This window comes from Canis lupus, chromosome 1, assembly GCF_003254725.2.
Source record: "Canis lupus dingo isolate Sandy chromosome 1, ASM325472v2, whole genome shotgun sequence".
NCBI classification, from domain to species: Eukaryota; Metazoa; Chordata; class Mammalia; order Carnivora; family Canidae; genus Canis; species Canis lupus.
In genome coordinates this window covers 114,617,551-114,634,343 of record NC_064243.1, presented here as the reverse complement: position 1 = coordinate 114,634,343, position 16,793 = coordinate 114,617,551, and the positions used below count along the sequence as shown (strand labels likewise).

Below are 16,793 nucleotides of genomic sequence, written 5' to 3'. Positions count from 1 at the left end.
TCTGGGCGGGGCAGGGGCGGGCCTTGACGCTGTGGGCGGGGTCTGAGAGTGAACCTTCGGTGGCCTGGGGTGGTGGAGCCTGGAAGAACTGGAGGCTTGGAATGGAAACTTGGATCTGGGGCAGGACTTGGTGCTTAAATCTTGGACCTAGGGGTCGGGCCAGGGACAGAATTGAGGGGTCTAGGGTGGGGCCTGGTGAAGACACTTTGACTCTGGCCAGGGCCTTGGGTGGGTCTTGGGATGGGGGGGGCGGGCCTGGATTATGACCCTGGACCCGTGGACGCGGCCTAGGAGAGAGACAATTTGGTCTGGAAGGAAAGCCCAGGTCAGAACGTTGACTCTGTTGGCGCAGAGCCTGGATGTAGACCGACAGTTTCGCCCCGGGACTGGGAGTGGGAATCAGGTCAGGGGCAGGGTTTGGGGACATGACAGATTGCCCCCTCCCCCAGATCGAGCACCCTTACAAATCCAAGAAAGCCGTGTGGCACAAGCTCTTGTCCAAGCAGCGCCGGAGGGCGGTCGTGGCCTGCTTCCGCATGACCCCCCTGTACAACCTGCCCACGTGAGCCCCCCCACCCCCAACAGGGAGGCTTGAGGGCCGGTGGGGAAGGGGCAGCTGAGGAGGCGGGAGGAGGGTCTGGGGGATGGCTGGGGAAGGTAGAGGTGTGGGAGCACGGGGAGGCCTGGAGCGGGAAAGGTCTCGGTGACGCCACGCACCGCTCCCCTGCAGGCACCGGGCGTGTAACATGTTCCTGGAGAGCTATAAGGCCGCGTGGATCCTGACTGAAGACCACAGTTTTGAAGACCGCATGATAGATGACCTTTCAGTGAGCTGGGGCCTGTCTGCGAGTGTAGGGGGCGGGGCTGGATAGGGGTAGGGGGTTGGGCGAGCTGCCTTGGCTGCTGGTTGCACACTTCCAGGGGTCACCTTTCACATTGAGGGGTAAGGGGAGGTGCAACATGTGAGGGCTGATGAAAAAAAATCTAGCCCATCAGGGCTATGGGCGAGGGGACTCTAGAAATCCCTTTCCAAAGCCCCACACCTCCCCCAGAAAGCTGGGGAGCAGGAAGAGGAGGAGGAAGAAGTGGAGGAGAAGAAGCCAGACCCCCTGCATCAGCTGGTCCTGCACTTCAGCCGCACGGCTCTAACTGAAAAGAGGTAAGGACACTTCCTATGTCCTGGGGAAGGAATCTGCATCCTCCCAGCCCCACAGCTGATCCTTCAGTGTCACTTTCCCCAAACAGGCAAGGCCACCAGGGACAATTTTGCAGGCTGAGCACTTGGCAAGGCTCGCTCTTTTGTAGGGTTCGCATCATAGGCAATATTGATTGAAGCTATTCTGGATGAAAGGGTCTTGCTTGAACAAATCAGTAAACCATGAGAAAAAAATCAACATGTTATAACAAATTTCCAATAGATGGAAGAAAGGAGGGGGCTTTTCTGAATGTAATCAAAGGTTTCATGTAGGCTAATGACAGGCTTGGGAATGAATAGAAAGAAGAAGGATACTGCTGGGAAGGATAACAGGCAACATTTATCAAGTGCTTATTCTGTGTCCGGCACCGTGCTAGGCACTGGACATATCTGTTCTTTCACTTAATCTTCTTCACACTACGCGATAGATACTAATAACTCCTTTTTGTGGATGAGGATATGGAAGCCTAGGGACTTATGATCCTCACACATGTGAAGTCAGGAGATAGAAAGTCCAGGGAACAGTGACGGACGGGGCCCTGGGCTCACTTGGGCTTTCTGCCCTGACATTCTGAGCTTTTGTCTTGTGGTCCTAAGATGGACTGTGGATCTTCCAGACAGGACCACAGGCCGGGCAGAAAGAAGGAGAAAGACTTTTTTCACCCCCCTCTCTAATCAAGATCAAGATCGTTTTTATCCAAGAAGGGGCAACTCTCCTTGCCAGGCCTCTGCACAGAGCTCATTGGCTAGAATCCTGACATCAGGCCACCATGAGCTACAAGGGAGACTGGGATGCAGAGTGTCCTGTTTTCTATCCTTTGGAAATCAAGGACTCTGGTGTTAGATTATGCAGGTTTCTTTTTTTTTTTTTAAGATTTATTTATTTATTCATGAGAGACAGAGAGAGAGAGAGAGGCAGAGACACAGGCAGGGGAGAAGTAGGCCTCCTGCATGGAGCCTGATGTGGGACTCAATCCTGGAATCATGCCCTGAGCCAAAGGCAGACACTCAACTGCTGAGCCACCCAGGCGTCCCAGATTATGCAGGTTCCAATCACAGTACAAGCTGTGTGGCTTGGCCAAGAAGATCTCTGTGCTTCAGTTTACTTATCTGTAAAATGAGGCTAACTATCTAATCTACCTATGTGATCCTATTAAGGATTATAAATCCTTAATTTGTTAAGACATATAAAGCACTTAGAATAGTGACTAATCTAGATTCAACAGTAGGCATTGGCCACTCCTTCCGTTATTATTATCATTATCATTATCATTATTGCTACTAAGGACACCCAAGAAAGTGGTTGATCAAAGGTGTCAAATGAGCCAACACGTGACAAGATGGCCCTGGAAGCTCCAGGCGTCCATCACACTATTTTAGCAACCCCCGTGGAAAGGAAGCACCTCTACCAACAGCTCCAGCAAAACTTCCAGAATGAATTCCAGGGGACCAGCATGAAGCCCATGACCATCTCGTACCTATTGCTGTGGCCAAGCAGATTGAAAGTAGTGATTGGCTGAGCCTCCATCACCCGCCCACTCTGGCAGTGGACAGTCTACCCCACCTGAACCACACAGCCTGAGCATGGGGAGGGGTGGCTCTCCAAAGGAATACCGGAAGCGGTTATAGGTTGGGGGTCCTTTCCACTGGGCCCTGACTATCTCCCCCCTTATTTCTTTAGCAAACTGGTCGAGGATTACCTGTATATGGCGTATGCCGATATCATGGCAAAGGTGAGACCCTGCCCCATCCAGGGCAGGTTCCCTTCTTCCCAGCAATGCCTGGCCACTGCAAGGGCTGGGGGTGGACTGGGGTATCTCCTCTGTGCACTGACCTCATCCCTAACTGATGTCCCATCCCCAGAGCTGCCACCTGGAGGAAGGAGGGGAAAATGGTGAAGCCCAAGAGGAGGAAGTTGAGGTTTCCTTTGAGGTAGGTGGGGTCAGGAGGTCCCTGAGGAATGGGATTAGGGACCCTGGCTTCCATCTTGCCCTATTTATTCATTGTGTGTCCACAGAGTAGTGCTCTGGGCCCAGTCCTGTGCTGGGTGATGCTGGGGACACAGCAGTGGCTGTCAGTCCATTGGGGAGACAGATACACCAGCCAGACAACAGCAGAGTATTCACGATGGTGATAAGGAGAGCCCAGACAAAGTGGGCAGGGCAGGATGGGGGAGGCATGGGCAGAGGGGTCAGGGCTGGGGAACACAGAGCAGCTCAGGGGGACATGAGGGGGGAGTTCAGGGGGCTCTGGAAGCCCAAGCAAGGTCCCTCCCTCCCTGGGGAGGGTGTCAGGGAAGGGTGGAGGAAAGGGTGGAGGGAAGGGTGTCAGGGGGATTTCTCGGAGGAGGGGATGTCTGAGCAGGAGGATAGAGGGAGTGTGCTGGATGAAGAAAAGGAGAAAGGTGTTCCAGGTTAGGGGGGTGGGGGACAGCGTATGCAAAGGCCAGGCAGTGAGAAAGAGCTGGTAAGCCATAGTTAACCCATCCATTCCTGGTTAACAGCAATACCTGCCCTTCTTTATCCATCCATCAAATGATACAATCTCACAGTGGATCCAGTAGCTACAGTAATTGATGAGTAATAATGATGAACATAAGCAATATTTTAAGATGGCTGCAAAAATAATGTGGTATGGAAACATCTGTGGTTCTAACTGATGACCCACCACGGGTTCTGCTAATATTGCTATGATTTATGTCCTCGTCCACGATGGAAGGAAATGCTATGTTGCAGTCAGAGGGCGATAAACATATACATGTTATTCCCCCTCCTACCTAAGTTCACAGACCTCTGACCTCCTAGATTTTATCTTCTGACCCCTTGGAGGTCCATGGGCCCAGGTTAAGATTGCTCCATGCCTGGCCCTGCACTGAGCACAAGAGACAAACCATGGACTTCAGTGCCAGGGAATAGAGGGAGCTCACAATTAAAGGAATGAGCCAGTGGGCGTGGTTGGGGAGGGGAAAGGACGGGAGGGGTGAGGAGGGGTGAGGGATGAGGCTGTGAGGGGACAAGGCCGGGCTGGTGAGCCGGGACTCACTGGGCCCTGCGGGCCTGGCTCTGCTGCAGGAGAAAGAGATGGAGAAGCAGAGGCTCCTGTACCAGCAGTCACGACTGCACAACCGAGGAGCCGCGGAGATGGTGCTCCAGATGATCAGTGCCTGCAAAGGTGCCTTCACACAGGCACTCCTCCCGAGCACACGCGCCCTGTCCCCACTGCCCCTAGGCCACCATCTCCTGTGGACCTCGTGGCGCATGCTCCCACCCTGCACACCTGTGCTTCTCACGCTAGCCCTCGCACGTTCCACTTGCCTTGCAATTTCTCACTCTTCCTTCCCCCTGGTGCTACGTCACTCCCTTCTCCCCACACCCTGGGGCCGCGGTCTTCTGGTGGGTGGAAAACACAGCCCCCAAACTGAGCGGGCCATCTTTTGCCCCCCACCCCCTCCAGGAGAGACGGGTGCCATGGTGTCCTCCACCCTGAAGCTGGGCATCTCCATCCTCAATGGAGGCAATGCAGATGTGCAACAGGTGACAGATGGGACTTGGGAGTTGGGCTAAGAGGGGTGGGAGGCTCCCATGTGACTCCCAGTTCCCCCTCCCCTCCCGCCCCGTCTGTAGAAAATGCTGGATTATCTGAAGGACAAGAAGGAAGTGGGCTTCTTCCAGAGTATCCAGGCGCTGATGCAAACGTGCAGGTGGGTCTAGTGGACATGTCACAGTTAAGCCACTTGGTGTGGCTGTGGCCTCGCCCCCGTACGACTTCCAGGAACAGAGACCTCCTCAAACGAGCTCAAGAGCTCAGATACCGAGGAGGTGATTATAACAATAATAAGAGGCTTTAAAAATGGGCAGCTGGAACCAGAAGGTGGTAGAGAATTCAAGGGGCTCTCAGGCAGCAGGGAACTGGGGCTCTGATGACCCCGCTCATGTGACCACTACCGTCCGCCTTTCTTCTCTTCTGTCAACAGACTTTCTCTCTCCCTCTGCCTTTTGCTGATTGAGGGTTTCTGTTTCCTCCTGATTCCAGCTTGTGCATATTTCATCCCAGCCCCATGTCACTTGACAGCTGCCACCACGTGGCTTCTCCCAATTCTGTTTCCACTTCCTCTTGATTTCAGCTCATGCATGGTTTACTGTGGCGCTCCACCTGATCCGGGGGAGGGGAGGGGGTCCTGAAGGTTCTGGAAGAGCCGGCCAGAGGCCTTAGCCCATCTTCCCTATCTTTCCTTTCTTTCTCCCAGCGTCCTGGATCTCAACGCCTTCGAGAGACAGAACAAGGCAGAGGGGCTGGGCATGGTGAACGAGGATGGAACTGGTGAGGCCCTCTCTTGGGCTTCTCTCCTGGGACGTCCTCTTCCTTCCGGATCGCCCCCTCGCCCACACTGCCCAGAGCTCCCTTCCTCCCAGACACCCCCTCCCGCGGCCATCCCCAAGGTCCCCCCTGTGTGGTGGTCCCCAATCCTGCCTGCACATTCCTCCAGAGCCTCCCTCCTCAGGGTCCCCACCCCCAGCTGTCCCTCCGTCCTGTGTTCTCCAACCCCACCCTGCGCCCCCCATCACCACACGGACCCCGCCCTCCACATGCCCCGCGTCTCCCACCCTGGTTGCTGTTCTCATTAATGTCCCTAATCCGGGTTAATTGAGTCTCCTCTTTGCCGTGTTGTGACGTGTCTAACTTTTCTGCCCCGACCCCGCCTCCTGCCTCTCCACCTCTACCTGCCCATCTTTCTCTTCCCTCTTCTTTCTCTCCCTCCGCTTTGATCCCCATTTCCTACTCTTCCTCTGTTCCGTTCGTCTCCTCATCGCTCTGATTCTCTGTGATTGTTCTCTCCGCGTTGATGTCTTCGTCCCTGACTGTGTCACTGTTTTTCCGTGTCTGTCTCTCTGTCTCCTTCCTGTCTCTCTTTTTCCCTCTTCTCCTGCTTCCTCCTCCCATCCTGTTGGCTGCCCCAGTCATCAACCGCCAGAACGGTAATTCCCCCAGCCCATTCCCCCTTGCTGTGCTACCGCGCCCCCCTCCCTTCTAACCCCCCCAAGCACCCCCTCCACCTGGGGGCTGAGGATCTGGGACATCCAGGGCGCCAGGCCCGCGCAAGGTCTTGAGCCGGAGCCCGAGATTCGGGTCCCAGGTTAGCCACCAACAACATGGGAGACTATGCGCAAGTCTCTTACCTTCTATAAATAAGCCTGTTTCTCACTGTGTAAAGAAGAAGCTAGAGGAGATGGCAGAGATCCCTTTCCGGCTACCTGTTCTCAGACTTCCAGACCCAGATTCGCAGTCCCGGGGTGGGGTCGTCCCCACGCCCCTCGCCCCCCCCCCCCCCCCCCCCCCCCCCGCCTGCTCTCTGCGCCCGCGACCCCAGATTGGTCAAGGCTGCGGTTCCCATCCGCCAACCGGATTGGCTGCCCCCAGCGCCCACTCCGATTGGTGTGCGTGCCTCCCCCGCGCCTGCTCTGATTGGCCCGTCCCTGTCCAGCGGCCCGCTCGCTCTCTGCCCGCCCCTAGAGCCCGCGGTGATTGGCTGCTTTCAGATGCCCATTCGGATTGGCCCAAGTTTGCACGCCTTCCCCTCGCATCCCCCGGATTGGCTGCTTTCAAGGCATCTGAGCCAATTGGCTGGCTGCGACCCCACTCCCTGCCCAATCCCCTCCCGCTCCGAGCCTTTGCGTGAAAGTGACTCCGATCCCCTTAATCCATTAACCCCCACTCCCACCCACCCCCCAGGCCCTGGATGGGGGCTAAGGGAGACCCCAGCAGCCTGAACCTCTGCGGGGTTGGCAGACATGCCCTGACAGCTCACAAGTGGTGACGTCAGTGGGACCCTGATGTTTAGAAAGACGCTTGAGGCCCCACCTTCATGACCCAGGGCCCTCGGGTCTTCATCTCCCGATGACTCTGAAGCCGGGCCTCCCTGGTGTCGTGGATGCACGGGGCCCTCACAGCGTCTTTGAAGTGGCGGCTGCTCCTCCCTGCGCTTTGTGCATGCGTGTGCAGTGTGCAAGGGCCCTGTGCATGCGTGTGCTCTGTCCTGGCGCGTCTGACCCCTTCTGGGCGCTGTCCCCCTCTTCCCCACCAGGAGAGAAGGTCATGGCAGATGATGAATTCACCCAAGACCTGTTTCGATTCCTGCAACTGCTGTGTGAGGGGCACAATAATGGTGAGGAAGAAGGAGTGGCGGGGGGAGGGGGGAGAGGAGGCCCGGGTTGCCTGAGTTCATCACCAAGCCCTGCACCCCTTATCAGTAGTGGCCTCACCACCCACGCTTGGCCCGACTGTCCTTCATCCTTCCTTTTCAGCCTTTATCAAGCCCTGTCCACCCCCCTTCCTAAATGCTTTTCTAATTTCTGCAATCTAGCCACTTTGCTTCACTTGCCCCTCTTCTGGCCAGGCCAAATCCCCCAAAAGCAATCCGCCCAAAACCAGTTTGCCCCCCACCCCCTGCCCCCAATCAGTTTGAGCAGATGAGCAATTAGCCACATGCCTTTTTTTCCACCACAGGCGTTTTGTAGCAGCAGACCAAAAAGTTAAGTAAATGTGGTAGATTTCCATACTTTGGTTCTGCAAAGGGGGCAAAAACCGCATGGCATTTTAAAATGAATTTATCAGAATCACTTCTTAATTTTGCTTATAAAATACTTTGCCAAGAGGAAGGCCTTAGAGATCCTTTCCCAAACTAAACAAGAGTTTCCCCAACTTTCCTTCTGGTGCAGGCAGAGGATGTGCCAAGGATGACACAGAAAGCTAAGGAAACACATCACTGATGAGAAAATATAACCACCCGTGTTGCACACATAGCTCACAACATTAAATAATGCACAACAAACATTCTACCCAAGGCTGTTTCCTATAACAAATATGCACAGTCTCAAGGTTGAGGTTATGACACATAGCAGATGATTGTGAAACCACAGACTGCCCAGAAACTAACCTTTAGCACTAGAATGGAAGTAATTGTAAATCTAACTTCCACACAGCTTGCACCTCGTTTGGCTGGTGTTCATTAGGTGAACTCATTTGTAAATTCCTTTCATCTTCACCCTCCTCTGTTCCACAACGGATAAAGTGTGATCCATTGCTTTGCACTCTCAAAAGCTCTTATGTCCACAGCTGGTTTTCCTTCAAGGTTTATGAAATACCTTTGTGCCATGGGACTAGGATTTTCTCTCTTTAATTTTTAACTGAGGTAGAATCAGTCTTTGGGGTTTTGAATGAGTTTTATTCCCTGGATCTCTGATTTCTTGGAAACGAGAATGTTCTAACGGGTTTAATTCCTCTCCCCTACCAAATTTGCAATCCAGTCCTCTGCATAAATGCGTGGGTTCATTTACTAGCGCAATCAAAGAAATATTTGAAATAGCTTTCAAATCTCAGATGCCTTGCATGTCTTGAGTATTTGGTACCATTCAAAGTAGACAAAAGGTTTGTTTCTTGTACTTGTCTATGTCCATGTTCTCAGCTGACAGTTCTCAGTTCTCTCTCTTTACAGGAGAGGGGGGCTGTATATGTACCCATTTAGGCATGTGGGCCAATCTGAATTAACACAAAGGAGTTAGAAATGAGAGTTGAGAAGAATTGTGTACATTTGCTTATAAAATTTGAGTGTAATCTTCATCTGTAATGTACAACCAGGCAAAATGGGCATTCAGCCTGATGCAGTGATTGTGACATAGAAATTAGATGGACAGTAAAACTTTGGTAGGGGGGAACCTTTCTAGGACGGGTAAAGCCCGTCATGTGCAACATGACATTGCCATAAACGTTAAAAGGACTTAGCAGAAGCCTGTTTTTGTTGCCTTGATAATTTGATGATTCAGTCATTTGCCAAAGGGTGGTTCTCAAACTTAAGCGTGCCACAGAATCACCTGGAGGCCTTGTTAAAATACAGACTTCTGGCCCCATCCCTAGGATTCTGATTTAGTAGTTCTGGGGTAGAGTCCAGGAATTTGTATTTTTGAAAGGTTTCCAGGAGATGCTGCCGCTGCTGGTCTGGGGCCCACACTTTGAGAATCACTGCTCCAAAGTGCAGCTCAACCCACTCTTAAAGACCCTTTAAGAACAGCTAACGTTTATTGAACACTACATACCAGATAGCTGTCCTAAATTCTTATGCATGCCAAGGCATTAAGAACTCCCAAGAGCTCCATAAAGTAGGGTCTCTTGGGGATCCCTGGGTGGCGCAGCGGTTTGGCGCCTGCCTTTGGCCCAGGGCGCGATCCTGGAGACCCGGGATCGAATCCCACATCGGGCTCCTGGTGCATGGAGCCTGCTTCTCCCTCTGCCTGTGTCTCTGCCTCTCTTTCTCTCTGTGTGACTATCATAAATAAATAAAAATTAAAAAAAAAAAAGTAGGGTCTCTTGTGACCACCAAATTACATATGGGGGAACTGAGGCACAGTCTGTGCCACACAAAGATTTAACAACTTGACCAAGGTCACACAGCTGGGAATCCATACAGCCCAACCCTACTTACCTTTCCTGTCTCAGTTCAGAGGTCCCCTCCTCCAGGGAGCTTTCCCTGGCTACCTCAGCTGAGTCAGGCATCTCCTCCTCTGGGCAACTCCAGCCCCCTGGGTGTCCCACCTCACAACCCTAATCATTCTGCCCAGTATTCTTCACCACCACCCCTACCAAACAGTGGGGTTTTAAAAATTATTATTATTATAAACTTCTCAGCCACACACCAAAATAGAAAGGATGGTCTAATAAGTCTCCATGTACCCATCACTCAGCTGTAACAGTTATCGGCTTTTTGCCATAGAACATTTTTAAACTAGTGGGAACCAATTCACCAATGGCTCATGAATCAGTGAATTGCAGAGGCTCACATCTTAATTCCACTGATATGTCCACGGAGCATATTTTTTAAATACTCTGAAGCCCAGTGTTCAAGCTCAGAGATTCTAATTTAATTGGTGTGGGGTGAGGCTTGAGCCTGGGGATTTTTTAAAAGTCTCCAGGCGATTTTAATCTTCAGCCGAGGTTGAGAAGATGAAGACTACAACTGTAGTGGGTTGAAATCAGAATTCTTTTGTAGCTAACTAGACTAGCACAGGACAGAAAGTACCAGAATATACGGTACATATGTGAAACTTGTTTCAGGTATATGTGGATATAATTTCAGGTTAAACAGGGGCACTAGGTCTCAATGTAAAATGGATTCCTTGCTGTAATTTGCTGTTAGAAAAGATTGAGAAGTTACTACTCAAGAATATAAACCTCCCTAGCGCAGGGACTTTATTTTCTTTTCCTGCTGTATTCCCGGGGCCTAGAACAGTGCCTGCCACATGGTGAATGCTCAATAAACTTGTAGTACCAAAGAGTAAGTGTCCAATCTTCATCTCACATTAGCATATAGTATATGCTCAGTAAATAAATATTGAACAAATGAACAAAAGAAATGACAGATGCTTATTTCTTCTGGTTTTGGGCAGGTGCTCAATAAGTATTTGTTGGATAAATGAATGAATGAATAACCAATCTTCAGTCTTCCCCAGCACATAATAGACATTCAATAAAAAGTTTTGAAAACAAAAAAAAAAAAAAAAAAAAAAGTTTTGAAAACAAATGGAAGACTGAATCTCCATTTTCCCGTGCTATACTGTAGGTACTCAAGAGACAGATTTTGGGGGGAAGAGAATGAATAAATGACTGGCCCTCCACCATATCCAGCATGTATTAGGCCCTCAATAAATTGTTACTATATAAATGAATAAATGATCCTCACCTTCCTCTGACACACAGTAGGTACTGGATAAAGACTAAATAAATAACGATGATGATGATATGCCTTTGGCATACAACAGGCACTCAATAAACACTCATCGCATAAATGAGTAAATGACCCGCTGTCCACCTCCCCTAACACCACTGTAGACTCTCAATGAACGAATGACTTTTCATCTCCCCAGATTTCCAAAACTACCTACGGACACAAACAGGGAACACGACCACTATTAACATCATCATCTGCACGGTAGACTACCTCCTGCGGCTGCAGGTGAGGATGTGAGCCGTCAGGTGTGACCTGGTGGGGGACTGTAGGGCCCTGGTCGGCCCCAGCACCCCTTCACCCCCTGTTGCCCCACCCCGCACCCCAGGAGTCCATCAGCGACTTCTACTGGTACTACTCCGGCAAGGATGTCATTGAGGAGCAGGGCAAGAGGAACTTTTCCAAGGCCATGTCGGTCGCTAAGCAGGTGTTCAACAGCCTCACTGAGTACATCCAGGTATGGTCCGCCGGCTGGGGCGGGCAAGGCGGCCCCCCCGCACCCCGCAGCCCACCTGGATCTCACCGAAGCCCTCTGTCCACCCCCCCCCCCTCAGGGCCCCTGCACCGGGAACCAGCAGAGCCTGGCGCACAGCCGCCTCTGGGACGCCGTGGTGGGATTCCTGCACGTGTTTGCCCACATGATGATGAAGCTCGCTCAGGTGCGGGCCCCTCCGCTCTCCCTCCAGCTGTTTCAGGGCATCCCCCAAGTGGCCGGTTCCCGACTCACTTTCGCACCCAAGTCCTCGCGGCATGTTCCAGACCAGTTCCCTCGCGGTGGCCAAATCCATCCTTCCCTCTGGATTGGCTCTCTGCATGGCCCCGCCTCCTCCTCTGCCACCACCAATCGGCTGGCTTCCCGTCCACACTTCCATTGGTCCGATGTGTAGGCCCCGCCCCCTCCGGCCGGAGCCCCTCTATGATTGGTCGGTGTTCTTTTCTCCGGGAAGAGGCGCTCTCGGAATCCGACGCCCCGGGGGTAGAAAGCGGGCCGCTTTCTAGACCAGGGGCTGGGGCTGAAGGAGTGTTCTGTTTCTTGATTCGGCCCGCGGCAGATGACGCCCATCTCGGGCATCCATGATGTAAGGTCCCTGTCGAGTCCTCCCATTTCTAGAATCCTGTGCTCCCCTTTCCCCAACCCCCGGCCCCTGTGCAGCCTGGTCGGTGTCTCGCCTTGTCCGTTTGCTCTGCTTCTGTCTGGTCTACACATCCAAGGCTGCACCGTCCACATCCTGAACGTCATAGGTGCCGCAGCTCCCCAGCAGATGGCGCTACCCTGCATACTGAACTCTAATTGCCCAGCAGGAAGCGTCTGGAGGAAGGAGGGAGCCTCTTTCTAGCTACTCAGAGCTGCCACCGGGGCTGGCAGGAATCCGGTCCGGTGTCCTCTGGAGTGCAACTTGGAATGCCACTCCGCTGTGTCAGTGCATTCGAAGTTGTGTCGGTGGTGTGACCTTAAAAGTCTAGAGAATATTGGTATTTTAGTGTAGAGTTTCCAATCCTGCAGTGTTAATTCATTGGCCAAGGACTAGGGCTGGGGTGCGTGGGCGAAATCCAATGCAAAGTGGTGGCTTGAGGTGGGGGCGGGAGGGGAAGAATTTATCAGTTCACAGCAGAGATCCAGGCCCTAGAATGATGTCAGCACAAACGCCTGTCTTCTCTCTGGCTTCATTCTCAAGCAGGCTCTCATGCTGGCTGGAAAAATGGTGCCCCACGGGTCTGTGCACCCCACTAACAAATCCGGAGGGCAGAGAACCCCTCTTTTATGAGACTTCGGACCTGCGATTCTCAGAGTGGACTGTTGGGGTCACATGCTCACCCCTGAGCCAATCACCGTGGCCAGGGGAAAGAGCTCTGATTGGCCAGATCTGGTCATCTACCCCCTCCACCCCCAAACCAGGAAAGTGGGGTTAGCCCTGCATGTGTGATTGTCACGCGAAGCAGGGTGCTGGCTCAGGCATCACCTGCAGACACACACCACAGGCACCCACCCAGATTAGGATCTTGAGATTCTGGTATATTGGGATCTTAGGGTCAGAATGCCGAGTTTGGAGCTGTGTAAGAATTAGAATCAGCACCCCCAGAAGGAGCATCACTGGGGTAGAGGAGCTTTACATGCCCTTTGTCTGGTATCCTTCCCCCTTCTCCATTATATTAGGTAGAACCAGATGAAATGACCACTCGGTGGTCAAAAATGCTTGCATGTTGACAAGTTTTACGTAGATCAACCTAATACAAATAGGGAACGTGAGGCAGGTCTCTGACCATGTAGGAAGCTTCTGTAGGCCCTACATGAAGCACTGTGACAGGGGAGGCAGTGAGCCCCCACCTTCTCCCCAGGTTGTTTACTGAAAGCCACCTGGCCAAGTCCTTCAGTCTTTCTTCTGAACCCAGCATCCAGCTTTTTCCATTGCACATTCATTCAACAAACATGTGTCAAGCACCCACCACCCACACTTCTGCTTTCCCAGCCCCCTCCTCTGCCAGCTCTTGCTCCCACATATCACTTGTTGAGCCCGCTTCCCCAAAGTGCCAACCCCACCCCCACAATCTTGTCTCTCTGCCCCTTCCCCTGCTTCCGAGGAACATGTCTGGACTCGGGTCCCCTCGGAGGTAAGAGGAGAGTAAGAAGGGGTCTCAGGTCCTGCAGGGTGGGTCGGGAGGGGTGGAAACAGCTGGAGGTGGGGGAGGCATCTCTACAGAGACCAGTCATCACATAACCGGGGTGTGGGGTCTCTAGGACTCCAGCCAGATCGAGCTGCTGAAGGAGCTGCTGGATCTACAGAAGGACATGGTGGTGATGCTGCTGTCACTACTAGAAGGTAAACACCCAGCAGGTGGGAGGCAGGGTAAAGACAAGCAGGGAATGGCCCTCAGACCCAGGAGACCCTAACCTTCAACTTCATCTGACATCGTGTCAGAGTCAAACGGGTTGGTGAAGGGGTCACAGTAACAAGCTCAGCAAAAATGTATTGAGCACTTACTATATGCCAGGCCCTGCCTGTATGTACCTTAGTTTATTGAATCCCAAGAGAAATCCTAATAAGGTGGGTGGCCCCGATGCTTTTTAAGGTTTATATACCTAATAGTTATTGATGTATTTATTTGTTCAGTGGGTCACTTTTTGCTGCCTAATGAGTGTCCTCAAAGCTTAGTGATTTAAGTGATTTAAAACAGCCATAAGTTATTGCCAATTAATAAGACAATTTGGGGCACCTGAGTGGGTCAGTCGGTTAAGCATCCAGCTCTTGATTTCAGCTCAGGTCGTGATCTCAGGGTTGTAGGATAGAACCCAGTGTGGGGCTCCACGCTCAGCGGGGAGAGTCCTGGAGAGTCTCTCTCTCTCTCTCTTCCCTTCTCCCACTGCCCCTCTCCCCCAAAATATATAAAGAAATATTTTTAAAAATAAAATAAAATCTATATAAATATATAAAATTGAAGGGTACAAAAAGAAGCTGGAGCCAGTTTGCTGTAGACTGGGGTGGGATCCCACTTTACCACAGTCTCCACTTCTCCCTGCTGTCTTTACTTTGGCCCTACCTGGCTCACCTCTGGACCTGCTTGGCTTCAGAGGACTAGCGGAAGGCTTGGGTGTGTGAGATCTGAGGTCATGCATCTCTGGCTTCAACCTCCTCACCCTCTTGCTGGCTCAGTAACCCTGAGCGTGTGACCTTCTCTGAGTCACAGCCTCTTCATCTGCACACACGGACAGTAACACCCCTCCCCTGCTAGAGTGAGGGCACAGCCCTGGGCACAGCCTCTGGGACCTGCTGGTAGCTTCTGGCAGTGTTATCTTTATTGATGCCCCCCCACCCCCAGCTCTCAGGGAGGTGGACCAGGTGGACCAGCCAGGTTCACACCTGATGCTGATGCAGGTCAGGAAACGAGCCGTGTCCTTGGATGGGAGGCGTGGGAGCTGGCCAGGGAAGCTTCCACCAGCACAGTGGATCCTGGGGGCTCCCGAGCCGGAGAAGGAGGCAAACGAGGTGGGGCTCCAGAAAGGAGGCTTTGCCAGGCCACACTGACCAGGCCCCTGCCCACAGGGAACGTGGTGAATGGCATGATTGCCCGGCAGATGGTGGACATGCTCGTGGAATCCTCGTCCAACGTGGAGATGATCCTCAAGTTCTTCGACATGTTCCTAAAACTCAAGGACATCGTGGGCTCTGAGGCCTTCCAGGACTACGTCACTGATCCCCGTGGCCTCATCTCCAAGAAGGACTTCCAGAAGGTGAGTGCTGGAAGGCAAGGTGGGGTGCAGGCGGCAGTCCTGCCCTGCCTGGCTGCCTGCCTTGGGCAAGACTTCTCTGTGAGTCTCAGCTTCTTTACACGTAAAATGGGGATAACACCATCTTTGGGGTTGTCTTGAAGGTGAAATGCATTAACACAGGTGAGAACCTTTATTTCTATTATCATTATTCATAGTCATAGTATTATCATCGTTACAGATAACAGTTATTCAGCTGATAAACATTTGCTGGATTTCTCCTCTCTGCTGAGCCCTCTGCTGGTACCAGGGACATGGCAATGACCGAGACAGACACAGCCCTGACTTCATGGGGCTTATAGTCTAACGGGGGAGGCAGCTACTGATGACCACTATAGGTCAAATAATGAGGCTTTTAGGAGGGAAGTGCAGGAACCGGCTTTATGCAGGAGCCCCCTCATCTGCCTCTGTCAATCCTCCCAGCCCAGCTCTGCCCTCAGTCCCTACAGCACCCAGGGTGAGTCACTCATCTGCTCTGTGCCTCAGTTTACCCCTCTAAGAAGTGGGACTAGGATAGTAACATTAACTGTCTCCCAGGACTGCTGTGAGGCGGACAGTGTGTGGACAGTGCCTGGGACACAGGAGCACTCAAGACATGCTCCCTACTATCATTCCTGCCGGATCCCCCCCCCTTACCATTTTGTTAACTGGTTTTTCTTTTTTAAAATAACTCATGGCCTATATAGAAGCTGCGAGAGCAATACATAGACTCTCTGATCACCTTTTCACCCAGATGGCCCAGATGTGCACTTTTTCCCACATTTGCTCTACCATGATTCTCCCTTTCTTCTTCAGTGTGTTTCTCCCGAGAACAAGTTCATTCCCTCCCGTAACCTCAGAACAACTATGCAAGTCAAGAGCTTAGCATCAGTATGACTCTGCTCTCTCCAGATCTTAATTGAGTTTCCACTCAGTGAAGACATTGTTTTCTCTGCTAAGGGACCCGATCCAGGGTCAGGGACCACCTTTAGACACCATGTCTCTTTAGCCTCCTTCAATCCCGAGCCTTTCCTCGATCTGTCCTCCTCTTTCATGACTTTGACATTTTTGAAGAATAGAGACCAGTTTTCTCGAGGCGGTTTCAGACTGTGGGTTTGCCTGAGTTTTCCCCATGGCTCCATTCAGGTTGTACGTCTTTGGCAGGAGTATCACGGAAGTAATGTGTCCTCAGTGCGTCCTATCAGGTGGCATGCCGTGTTGGGTCTTCCATCGCTGTTGGCTTTAGCTTGGCTCGCTTGGTTCAGGTGGTGTTTTGCAGGGTCTCCGCTGCAGAGGTGGCATCATTCCCTTTAATATCCTGTAGGATGTGCTTTGAGACAATGTAAATATCCTGCTCCCCCTCTAGGGCATTGCCATGTCCCTGGTACCTGGGTGGCGTCCATTGGTGATTCTTCCTGAAACAATGAATACTGTGGTAGTTGACAGATGGTGGGATTCTTATTTTTTTCCTTTTTTATTCTTTTCTAACTTTTTAAAAGATTTTATTTATTTATTTATTTATTTATTTATTTATTTGAGAGAGACAGAGAGCACAGGAGCCGGGGGCGGGGGGGGGGCGG

General features: G+C 52.0%; 1 protein-coding gene across 1 annotated transcript in view; it reads left to right on the top strand.

Moving 5' to 3' along the window:
• RYR1 (ryanodine receptor 1) overlaps positions 1–16,793 on the top strand; it is a 117,859-nt gene that overhangs the window by 71,973 nt on the left and 29,093 nt on the right. Inside the window, 16 exon segments of the mRNA XM_025425100.3 lie at positions 450–562; positions 731–827; positions 1,053–1,159; positions 2,877–2,928; positions 3,059–3,127; positions 4,267–4,366; positions 4,649–4,728; positions 4,819–4,895; positions 5,442–5,515; positions 6,154–6,171; positions 7,278–7,358; positions 11,110–11,198; positions 11,299–11,427; positions 11,525–11,629; positions 13,708–13,789; positions 15,011–15,198. Coding sequence (XP_025280885.3) covers positions 450–562; positions 731–827; positions 1,053–1,159; positions 2,877–2,928; positions 3,059–3,127; positions 4,267–4,366; positions 4,649–4,728; positions 4,819–4,895; positions 5,442–5,515; positions 6,154–6,171; positions 7,278–7,358; positions 11,110–11,198; positions 11,299–11,427; positions 11,525–11,629; positions 13,708–13,789; positions 15,011–15,198 — 1,461 coding nt within the window.